Source organism: Acomys minous (assembly GCF_964271855.1).
Source record: "Acomys minous genome assembly, chromosome: 15".
In the NCBI taxonomy this organism is placed as follows: domain Eukaryota; kingdom Metazoa; phylum Chordata; class Mammalia; order Rodentia; family Muridae; genus Acomys; species Acomys minous.
The window spans coordinates 56,902,986-56,915,197 of NC_140497.1; the positions used below are offsets into that span (position 1 = coordinate 56,902,986).

The following is a 12,212-nucleotide window of genomic DNA, read 5'->3' on the forward strand; positions in this document are numbered from 1 at the left end:
AAATCAACAGTTGATCAAAATGCCTAGGAACAGGCACAATTAAGCCCAATATCAGGACCACCAGGCATTCGCCGTGACCACATTTGCTAAGCACGTTGTCAAGAGAAATCCTGTTCCTCGCCATTCTCTGCAACCTAAAATTATTTCTAGCAGAAAAGACTGCGCCAGTAGAAAATACCACATCTAACCAAAACCCCTCCCTTCCCCACCATATGTCAACACCCCTCAGCGGGAGCTCACTGGATTTAGGGCTCTTTAATCTCCCTGCTCACCCCATTAAAAAAACACTGCAGTAGATGCTTAGCTTCTAGAGTTGAAGAATCCCTCTGTAGATCAGCCTCAATAAGTGGCTCACTGAATAACTGATCAGCTTCAGGTGATGAAGAAATGTTCACACAAAGCAGCTTAGGCTTTAATACATAATATGGCAGTTTGTGAGGGTAAAGCTATGTGCTCATTATACATAGTAAATTTTGTAAGGACATATAACATACAGGAATGGATTTTTTTTTTCTGGCAGGTTAATTAGTTCAAGAGGCCAACACCAAATGGATAGCCACATATCTTAACCTCTAATGACAGACTGGGGTCAAGTGCTAACAAATGCTGAATTTTACATCTCAAGTCCAAATGACAACAAATTGTTCGTTAATGCAATGGAGAGTTCCACCCACTCAATGGTATCAACAGAGAAAACAAACGGCAGCGTAGACCATAACTGTCTCCTACCTCCGCTCGACCCTCATAGTAGGTTAACACGGATTTTGTAAGTACAAAAAGTCTCTCCTTGTAGTTTAAGGGTGATGTCTTCTTCTTCTGCTGGGACCTTTTAATAAGGATCTCTTCTAGGATAGTGTTAAAATTCATCTCGCTCTTCTGGTCGCTCTTTCTCCTGCCATTGAAGACACGGGGATCCTAAAGTGAGAGGATGAAGAGTGAGCAAAAGGGGTCAATTCCCTAATGCTGTTGCAGCTGTAAATACACACCTTCCTCTCACTGCAGCTGGGGTAATCCTAAGTGTCCAGACTGGGATGTCCAAGGCAAAGAGTTCTTCCCTTCTTACCTCAGCCCCCATCCTGCCCAGCCATCTCCTAGGAAAATCTAATCAAGATTTCTCACGATTAAGTCGGGCATGGTGGCACACACCCTTAATTCCAGCACTCCAGGAGGCGGAGGCAGGTGGATTGCTTTGGGTTCAAGGGCAGCCTGGTCTACAAAGTGAGTCCAGGACAGCCAAGGCTACACAGAGAAACTGTCTCAAAACAAACAAACACGACCAAAAACAAACAAAAAGGATTTCCCACAATGATGATGATGATGATGATGATGATGATGATGATGCATGCCTTTGTCACTCCCAGTATCCATCCCTCAGCTCTCTAGCACATTCTGCTATTTGACCTCAGAGAACAAATATTTCAGATGGCAAAGTGCACTCCATTCACTGCCTGTATTGTTGGTTTAGGCCTCAAGATCTTGGTATGCAAAACAGATGTCCGCACAGCATTATTGATTTGAACGATGAATGAGCACGGTAGTGGATACAATTCACTCACCTGTGATGCAGTCAAGGTGCCATCTCGATCTGGCATCATAGCGGTGCCAAAGGGAAGCTGTTGCTACAGGGAAGGCCTCTGTTCTCAACATTACCATGACCCATGTGTGCTAGGCAGACCACAGGAGAAAAGAAGCCCACCCAGTCAGTACTAACCCTCCTCAGGGCAACCCACCTGGACGCAAAGACCCTCGGTCCTGTACCTGGAGCCTTTTAAAACTTAAACAAGAGCTGGCAAGATGGCTTAATGGGTAAAAGTGCTTGCCACCAAACCCGATGACCTAAGTTCACTCCCCAGAAACCCCCATGGTGCAAAGAGGAGAAACAAGGCTTCCTACCACCATGGTATGCAAAAAGAAAGGGGAGAAGGGAAGAGGAGGGGGAAGAAGGAAAGGAGAGACAGAAAGAGAGAGAGAGAGAGGAGAGAGAGAGAGAGAGAGGAGAGAGAGATGAGGGAGGGAGAGAAGGAGGAAAGTAAAATTTGACCAAATTTAATTCTGAACCATTTGAAAATCCAAAAGTACTCAAGAGAAGGCCTGTAGATTCTTCCCTGAGGCAGGCTGAATTAAAGGTAGCTTTCCTTCCCTTGCCTGCTCCACGCCCTTCGGGAAGTAATTACTTGTCACACCACAGAAATCAAAGGCGTCTCCTGGGACACATTCAGCGCTACTTGATAGCGTAACCAGTGACCAGACACTGAGCCACTAGGGAATTCGACCATGCTCCCTTCCAGTCTGGTGACTTTAATGTTCTACTCTTCCTCAGCGGCCATCACCCACTCGGGTCCTCCGATTGTTATGAGGGTCTGTTCAGTAGCACAAACTCTAAACTCACCCCTTGCTTTAGAAGGTGCGCCAGGGACTACATGGTTAGTGTGAGGTTTCAGTGAGATGCAGATAGTAAACTGACTGTGAACATGCTATACAAATACGATGGTTATAGTGAGCTCCACTGGCATTTCCCAGCTCACAACATCCAGACCTCACAGCTGGACAATGGTAGCACCTTCCCTACTGGTCTTTCCTAGCCAACACTCTTGCCTCACTTAACCCTAACTCCTACATACCCCGTCCTCCCGTTGAATCAGTCTTCAAAGTTCCATTGGGTCATTTCATTCTTCTGACGTGCTCAGTGTCACCCAACACCTGCAGGATAAAGCCAAGACTTAAGTCTTACGCTGGAGATGTTCACAATCCAGTTGTGATCTGACACCCCATGCTCAGTCCAGTTCTTCCCCGGTCAGTCCCCGGCAGCGCAAGGCCACCTCCCACAGTGCTCGTTCTCCCAGGCTCCTCTCTCCCCACTCATGGAAACTCCATCAGCTCCCCTCCTCAGCACGCAAGTCTTTCTCGTGTCTCTGGTTAATGAAGCTGACTGTGGTACCCACAGTCTCTCTCGTTCATCACAAAGTTAACCATATTTCTCCATGTCTGTAACTTCCATGTATGCACTCTCTTTTTTTCCCCCTGAGAATCTATTGGAGATAAAATTTCCACCTCTTTAGAAATCTTTTTATAAGACATTTCCAGGAAGAAAAAAAAAAGTGGCTACTTAAGAAAGGTTACCAGGAGAGAAGGCGGCTGGGCTAACGGTGGAAGCTGACTACACTCACTTCCTTTCTGAGATCATAGGTCGCTACTTTATTTACTTGTTGTTATTAAGAAATTAAGACTCTGAGGGACTGAAGAAATGGCTCAGCAGTTAAGAGCATGTACTTTTCTTGAAAATAACCCAGGTTTGGTCCTCAGTGCCCATGTTGTGTTTCCAGGGAACCCAACGCCCTCTTCAGGTCTCCATGGGCACCTGCACTCACATGAGCACATCTCCCCACACATACAATTTATAATAATGTTTGGAAATAAATAAAAATTTAAATAAAAAATTAGCACTTAAAAGAAAGCAGAAAAAAATATATATAAACAAAAGTCTGGAAACGCGAAGACAAATACATGCTAGGTCTAACAGAGGGAGGACAGCAACCATTTTATACCATACAACTTCTAGACAGTATAAGAATTAAGCCATCAGCTGGGCATGGTGGCACATGCCTTTAATCCCAGCACTCAAGAAGGCAGAGGCTGGCTGATCTCTGTGATGCTGAGACCATCCTGGTCTTCAAAGTGAGTCCAGGATAGCCAGAGCTACACAGAGAAACCCTGTCTCAAAAATTTATATACATACATACATACATACATACATACATACATACATATGTAAATAAATAATAAAATAGAAACACAGAAATATTATAAGAATATGCTTTCAGGTGTGGAATATGGGCCTGCTTCAGCTTGACCACAGATGTTGACTATGATTAGTCTCATGCAGGGACATGATTTTGCCAGTGGCGATATGCCAGTTCTGCAATTGTGTGATATTTAGAATTCTGGGGACTTTTGAGCGGAGATATAAATGCTACGGCCCTGAGAGTGGGTTGTTGGTTTTTTGCTGTTGGTCTTGGTTTATTAAGTAGCTATGAACAAAGAAGAAGAAGAAGAAGAAGAAGAAGAAGAAGAAGAAGAAGAAGAAGAAGAAGAAGAAGAAGAAGGAGAAGAAGGAGAAGACGAAGAAGGAGAAGACGAAGGAGAAGAAGAAAATAGACATCCTGACAGAAAAGATCAAACATGCCCCAAGGAACTCGATGCCTCTGCTTCAGCAGGAAGTAGTCTAACGATAATGTTGCCCCATTTCCTTTCTATTCTTTTTTCTCTCCTAGCTAGTGTTAGGGGTTGAAAGGATGGGGGAAAGGGTGGAGAATGGTAGAAGAATAAAGAACTGATAAAGTAGTAAAAGGTCAGCTATAATGGAGTCTCACTGTGCAGCTCTGGTTGGCCTGAAACTCTCCATGTAAATCATGCAGGCCTCAAACATGCCAGGCACGCACCACCATGCCCAGCCACAAGGGAATTTTTGGCAAGCCTATTTAAGAAAACATACCTCCTCTTCTGTGTCGTGGATACCATTCTCAATTCTAGGAAAAACTAATGTTTTTGTTTATTTGGTTGGTTTTTGTTATTGTTATTGTTGAGTTTGGGTTTGTTTGTTTGTTTTTTCCTCATGAAACCTAAGACAAAATCTACCCTGGGCATCTGAGGCAGGAGCACCATCCTGCAAAGGAAACCACTGTGGAAGGGTCTAAGCACAGACAAGGGAATCTCACCATTCAGTTCCCTCATCCCATGTGGTCCAGATCACTGGATACAGTTCAGACCCAGCTAGCACTACTGAAGCCAGGAGTGTTCCAGAAAAACCAAGACAGGTCACCTTATAGTTAGGCCCAATGCCAGCAAGGCCCAAACACAAACACAAAAGAACTCTTAGGATCACCAAAGAATTCCAGAAAGATCTTAATATCAAACACATATGACACAAGGTTGGGACATGGCCAAAATAAACAATAAAGTACCCCAAAGGGGTAGGAGGTAAGCGCTGTAAATGAAGAGGGGGGTAGGAATTAAAAACTCAGAAGAGTTAAAATGCAAGTTGAGAAAGTTTCTCAAAAATTAAAAAACTAAGTCAAGCAGACAATGAATCAGGAAGAAAATACAATAGCATTAGAGGGCCCACCCAGAAGCCCAGAGTTGTACAGCAAAACCAAACAAAACAATGAGAAGAGAAAACAAAAAATTAGGAATGTTTTGCCAAAATAAAGGTTATATCCAGATTAAAATTTAACCAAGTCAAGCCACGTCTTGTGAAATTTCAAAATTATGAGAATAAACAGAATATTCAAAAAGCTTAAAAGTAAATAATATGAAAAAGATCATACTTCAGAATGGCAGTGACCACAGGCTAAATACTGGCAACTCAGAAACAGAGGGTTTCTGCCCAGGAGAAACTAAGAACTGAGAAAATGGAAGGAGATAGATTGCTAACTTAAATTTGATGCTTAGCAGAATGGCAATACAAGTATAGGATCATAAATACAGCTTTCATATATGCAAGGTTTTGTATTGTTTGCCTTCTCTTTACTCTTCTGGGAAATTACCTGACGATGTCTTCTACAAAAATAAGGCAATAAATATGCACAGAGTTCTGGAGTCAAGAATTCTATCACAAGAAAAAGGCGAGAATTTGCCTCTAGAGGCACTGCAGGTGTGGCTGCTGTATCAAGTTAGAAGGTGCTTCAGTAGGGGGTAGAGAAGAGAGAGGATATGTCTACGCTCAGTATTCTGACCTATTAACATATAATTGGTAGCCTAACATTCTCTGGGGGGGAAAAAAAGCTAGCCTGAGATGACCATAAGCCCAGGGCCAGGAAGCCCCAAACAGGGAGCAAGTATGAGACGACTGTGGTACTTGTCTGCCAGGCCGTGACATGGGCAAGGGAGAGATACCCTGCCTCCCCCTTGCCACCTACAGCAGGCTTCAGAGCTGGCCCCAAGGTCATCAGAACTGGAGAGCAGGATGAGCTCCTCACCTGGTGCAGCGGAGTAGAGCTGGCCCTGGATGTGGGGGTTGTGATGAGCCAGCCCAAAGGCATGAGTGTGGGAGAGCCAGCTCTGCCTTTTATATACTATGCAGTGACACTGGCAAGGGAGAGATCCCCACCTATAAAAGGAACTTTTATTCATCTGCTTCAGTTGTTGTCTTGAAAGATTGTTGCATCTTGTCTGCTGACCTAGGCCTAGTCCTGCAAGCTTCTAGCCTCCATGCAATCTAACCTAGGCCTGGGGTGTTTTCAGCCTCTGAGACTTACTGCTTGATATGCTCAGCCTTACCTGTTCTTTCTGAACTCTGGGCTGGCTGGTTCAATTTAGCTGTTCTGCCTCAGACTCTTCTCCCATTTGACTTATTCAATCTGGCATCTCCTTTGGCCGCTGAACTTGGCCTCAAACTAACTGCAGCAATCTTTTCTAATCTTCTGGCTCCTTCCATCTTCACCCGTGTCTGGCCTGTTTTCTTATTCAACCTCTCTGTGTAAAAACTCTCCCAGTAAAACTGCCCCCTCTTCTCTCCTTCTCTGTGTTGCTCCCTAAAGTAGCTTCCTTTTCTCTATGTTCTCATGAGAGTTGGATACTCTGTCAATCTTTCTCTGATCCATCACCTTTTCTGCCACTCAGTTAGACATCACTTTCAAGCATGGGTGCTTCCTCCTACAAACTAACTTTACCTTCATTGTTTGGGATTAAAGGCATGTGCCACCACGTCTAGACCTACGTGTTTCTTTACCTGTAACTTGCTCTATACCAGGCTGGCCTAGAACTCAGATCTGCTTGCCTCTGTCTCTTGGAATAAAGTCGTGTTTTGTATTCCAGCCTGATGACACAGACCTCGAAGGTCTTTGGATGTGATCTCTTGCCAAAACAGCCCTGTTCTGAATTAAAATTCTTCTACAACCTCCCCTCCCCTTTGCCCTAATCACTGGCAGCAGGCAAGAGACCTGGCCTGGGGTCATAAGATCAGGAGAGCTGGCCCTGGCCCTCACCTGCTGCAGCACTCAGGAGAGTGGGCCCTGGATGTGGGGGTTGTATGTGAGCTGGCCCAGAGGGTGTGAGCACAGGAGATCAGGCCCTGCCTCTTGTCTGCTGGCTGGTGGAATGGACCAGGGAAAGGTGCCCTCCTCCCTCACCATCTATGTCAGCTGGGAGAGCTAGCCAGGGTCATGATAGTGAGGGAACTGGCCATGTCCCTCACAGGCCCTGCACGTCACCTGGGCAGCAGGATAGAGCTGGCCATGGTTATGAGGGTTGCAGGTGAGCCAGCCCCAAGTGGGTGAGAGCAGGAGAGCTGGTATACTGACCAGCTCAGATACCTCTCAGGACCAGATCCAAGGATTTAAATTGGCCCACCTCAACATCTACCCCATTGATGAACTACTGCAGGAGTGCATGAAAGGGCCAGTCCTACAGATCCAAAATTACAAGATCTCCATGACACAGGACAACAACAGGGTATCCGAGAGGAGTCTCAGTGCGGTCCCAGTATTAATAGAGCAACAGAAGCCAGAAGCCTCCCGCCAGACCAACATTTGCAAAGCAAAGAAGTGTGAACAAAGGGCAGACTGTGGGACACACTGTGAGACACTACAGCTTACAATGAGATTTCCTCCCCCTCTGTTTCAGGGGGGAGGTTGCAAGGGTAGGGGGGCAGGTGCGAGGGGAGGGAAATATGAGTGAGATTAGGGTGTGTGATGTGAAATTCACAAAGAACCAATACAAAGTTTGAATGAAATAAAGAAGGAAGGAAAGAAGGAGAAAGAAAAAGACAAGACCTCCCAGTATCCCGTCAGGATGAAGGGAAATGCCAATGAATGACAGACAGCAGCAAGCAAAGATACTATCCTGTCCAAAATATCAAGCTAGAAGGTTCCTGAAAGAATTTTTGTAGAAGATAAAACTGAATGCATAGGGAAGCTCATAAAAAGTTATTAGCCAAGCATTATCAAAGTAAGAAAGAAAACTAGTTCCAGAAAAAAAGGAAAAATCATACAGAAAAAGGCATACACAAAAAAACCCACAGTACAACTTGAGCCTAGCTCTATAAATAGAATCCATAGCTCCACAATAATATAAATAATAAGTAATAATCTTGCTACTATTATAAATGGTTCTGGAGGGCAGGAAGTGTGTTTCCGTGTGGGTAGGAGAGTGGGTTGTGCAAGACAGCCACATTCTCTTGGGCAGCAAGAGCCTAAACTTGAGCTATCAAGTAACACAAGCGTGCTGCTTAGAGATTATCAATAGATAAAATTACACCAAGATGACATAGATCAATTTGGCTTTTCTGAGAAACTGTTGAATGGGCAAAGTCTATTTTGTAAAATAGCATGAGATCCACCTCAGAAAATGACACAACAGTAGGCTTAAGGAAACAGGATACAGAAGCCAATCAAGAGATGTTAAACTGTGATTACTGAAATCTCATTCGTTCTGGTTAATTTTTTTAAACAAGATTTAAAGCAAAGAGGACACTTTCTCAGACAGGAATTTCCTGTTTTCAAGGAAAACTAGCCTGCTTAAAAGTCTGCAAGCTGTCTTACAGTCTCTGGGTTGATTATGTGGCACCATAGCACAAGTGGCTCCATTTTGATATTCTTAGTCTGGTCTGTTGGAGCCTACAACAGAAGCCCAGCCAAAAACCACTGCTTCCCGTGATTTTTGTTTAAAAAAAAATCAGTCTTAAAAAGTGACAAAATAAAAATGATCAATTTGTGACAGTCAGAATACACTAGAAGATAGTGGAGTAACAGAAGTATTTTCTCTCTTTTCCTTCACTAAACTATTAAAGCCAAAGGCAGATCATCTCACTGCCAATGAATCAGTAAAAATCAAAAACAAAACAAAACAAAAAAACCTACAAAGACACGAAAATGCAAACTGTGATATTCCTATCTATAAAATGCTATGAAATCTAGATCAACCCAAGGAAGGAAGCGGAAGACAGATTTCCCTAGAAATAGTATCTGTGTCCTGAAGGGTCACCCCACCCCCACCACACCGTACCCACCTTTTGATGACTCCTGTGAGATCTAGAAGAGCAAGCTGACCACAGGAGAATGGCCTCTAAATTATAAACATCGTGATTGACTTTTACCTGCTTTGTTGATATAAGGTCCTCCTGCAGTGCCAAGGACCGTCTTGAACCACCAGGCTTCAAGAGAGCCTCCCAACTCAGCCGCCTGTGTGACTGGCACTATGGCACCACACCCGGCATGGTTTTTTTGTTGTTGTTGTTTTGTTTTGCTTTTCTGTTTTGGGAGTTTTGTTGTTTGTTTGTTTTACAGGTTTGCTCTATGTTGACGTTGTCCAAACTACTAAGCACTCAGATGTGTCCCATCAATGGTTTTTCCAAAGCATGTGCCTACACACTCGTCACAAACTGAGAACAAGAGCCAGGCTTCAGTCTCTGGTGTAGCCCCAGCACCAATCCTATGTCCTGCACACTCGGAGAGAGAAGGCAGCGGGGGAAGGAAAGTCGCCACTCTGAGCAGCTTCATTTAGCAAGACTATTGAAAGCAATAGAACTCATCTTCAGATGATCACAGAGGTGGCTATGGCTGAGAAGGAGCTCTTTCATTCCCAAAACTAATGGGAGCTGTCTGCTCTGAACAAGGAAATAATTGCATTGATTTTCTGCGTGAAGGGCTGTTCTCCTGTGGTCTGGCCCCACCCTCCACTCATGGATTTCATAGGTGCCGGGAAATGAGCGATTTCTAGGGAAATCTGTCTTCAGCTTCCATCCCTAGGTTCCACAGCCTTTGAAAGATAAGAATGTCATAGTTTGTACTAGGGAGGGTTTTCATTGGAGGTAAGAGTGTCCATAAATGCTGCAGAGTCATCTCCCAAACCTTATCTAACCCTGGGTTATAAATATCTTTCATTAGTTTCTTTACAGGACAGGGTCTCATTACATCCCCCACGCTGGCCTGGAATTTGTAGTTCTCCTGCTTCTGCCACCTAAAGGCTGGGTTTGCGGGCATGTGCCACCACGCCTGGCTGCAAGTCGCTCCTTTGCATAAAACTTAACTGCCAAATGAAATCCCCTTTGTCTATGTCTCATCGGAGCTAAAAATAAGTGGGCCCTTTACCGTGGCTGCTATTAAAAGCTTAAAACAGATATTGTCAGACTTTGAACACTTATATCCTGAAACAGACAATGAAAAAATAATGTCACCATCTCACCAGTGACAAACTCAAGCCACCAAAGTTATATTCTCTGTCCAGTGTTGAATAATCTGAGGACAAGACTAATGCTTTGCTTTCATGATCCAGCAATTGCAGCCGACAGACCTTAGAACCCCATTGATTGTGCGGTGGGGGGAGGGGGGAGGAAGTTTTAAAAATTAAGTGGCCACTAGGGCAGCCCATCCAGTCAATATAATCTTTCATAACACTCGCCAACAAAGGAGCAACAGCTAACCCAGAAGGGAGGCAAAGATGGGGGTGGGGAGGGTGGGAAGTTAAGGAGGGAGACAGACCACACCAGTCTCACTTTAGAAATTACATGTCAATTAGTGCCGCTTTCTCCATGGGCCAAGGATGCAGTGGGCAATGATTAAAGCAGACTCTATCTATTCAAAATGCTGAGAACAAGTGACTGTTAAGTCTCAGCCTTAAAACGGTATCTATATCCCTCCCCCAAGACTCAGGAGCACCGAGGAAGAGGGAGCGGGAAAATGTAAGAGCCAGGGAATGGGTAGGAGTGCTACAGAGCTCTGTCACCAGGACATGGCATGGCTATGAACTCAGTGTCCGTGGGCACCTGCACACGACCTGCAGAAGATGTTCAAGGACTGACTGGGCCCATCAATATCCCAGTACGGATGGCGAGAGGATCATGAGGCCTTTGAAGAGGAAATTAATAAATCCCTTAAAGAAATACAGAAAAATCAATCAAAGGGGAGGGAAATTAATAAAACTGTTCAAGACCTGAAAATGGAAAGAGAAACAATAAAGAAAAAACAAACTGAGGGAATCCTAGAGATGGAAAATCTAGGGAAGAGAACAGCAACTATAGACAAAAAGCATTGCCAACAGAGTACAAGAAATGGAAGACAGAATCTCAGGTGTAGGAGATGTTATAGAAGAAACTGATACATAAGTCAAAAAAAAAATGTTAAATCTAACGCAAAGCATCTGGGACACTATGAAAAGTCCAAGAATAATAGGAATAGAAGAAGAAAATGATTCCAAGCTCAAAGGCACAGAAAATATTTTCAACAAAATCATAGAAAAAATTCCCCGACCTAAAGAAATAGATGCCTATAAACATACAAGAGGTTTACAGAACACCAAATGGACAAGAAAAGAAAATTTTCCCACCACATAATAACAAAAACACTAAATGTATAGAACAAAGAATATTTAAAGCTATAAAGGGAAAAGTCCATATAAATGCAAACCTATCAGAATCACACATGACATTTTAACAGAGACTTTAAAAGCCAGAAGGGCCTCGGCAGATGTCCTGTAGTCTCTAAGAGACCACAGATGCCAATCCAGATTACTATACCCATCAAAACTCTCAATCACCAAAGATGGAAAAAACAAGATATTCCATGACAAAGCCAAATTTGAACAATATCTGCACAAATCTAGCCCTTTGGAAAATACTAAAAGGAAAATTCTAACCCAAGGAGGTTAACTATACCCAAGAAAACACAGGAAATTAGTTACATGTATTCTTCACTTTCTAAACTAGAGGCAGCCCAGGCATGTGGCAGAAATTAAAATGAATTGACTAGAAGAGTTTTTCCACTTGGATTTAATTCTAGCACCCAAATACATTCCCATGGAGAAAAAATATGCAACACACATGGGACAAAAGCAACGGGAAACCCAGGCTATTTGAGAGAACTAAGGAGGGTCCAATGAGCCACCGGGATAGTTAGTGCAAAGGTTTGAACAGTGATCACGTTTTCTACAACTTTCCACTTACCACCACCCCAGTACTAATACTGCCATCCCCAAACCAAAGTTCTGTCTCTCATAACATCTGTTAAGATAAAAAAAAAAAATCCTTAAGCTGGGCATTTTCCCCTTTTATATTTTATATGTATGTAATATATAATAAAATATATAAATTAATATATATTAAATCTCTATTACATTCTGCCAATATAGTCTGAAATTCCATGATTTGAGAATTCAGCACATATTCCATAAAATAAACCAATGCTTATTTTTTTCTATTACACTATGACATTCTTATAAGC

At 43.3% G+C, this 12,212-nt stretch overlaps 1 protein-coding gene across 4 annotated transcripts in view; it reads right to left on the reverse strand.

Moving 5' to 3' along the window:
• Positions 1–12,212, reverse strand: part of TEC (tec protein tyrosine kinase) — a 110,502-nt gene that overhangs the window by 69,794 nt on the left and 28,496 nt on the right. For 2 of the 4 annotated variants that reach the window (XM_084760393.1, XM_084760394.1), the window contains exons 2-3: positions 2,622–2,700; positions 730–915 (exon numbers count right to left, since the gene is read on the reverse strand). In XM_084760393.1, coding sequence (XP_084616519.1) covers positions 730–867 — 138 coding nt within the window. In that variant the 5' untranslated portion in view covers positions 868–915; positions 2,622–2,700. Of the gene's footprint in view, positions 1–729; positions 916–2,621; positions 2,701–12,212 lie in introns of those variants that run through there. The other 2 variants (XM_084760395.1, XM_084760396.1) reach the window with 2 other exon arrangements.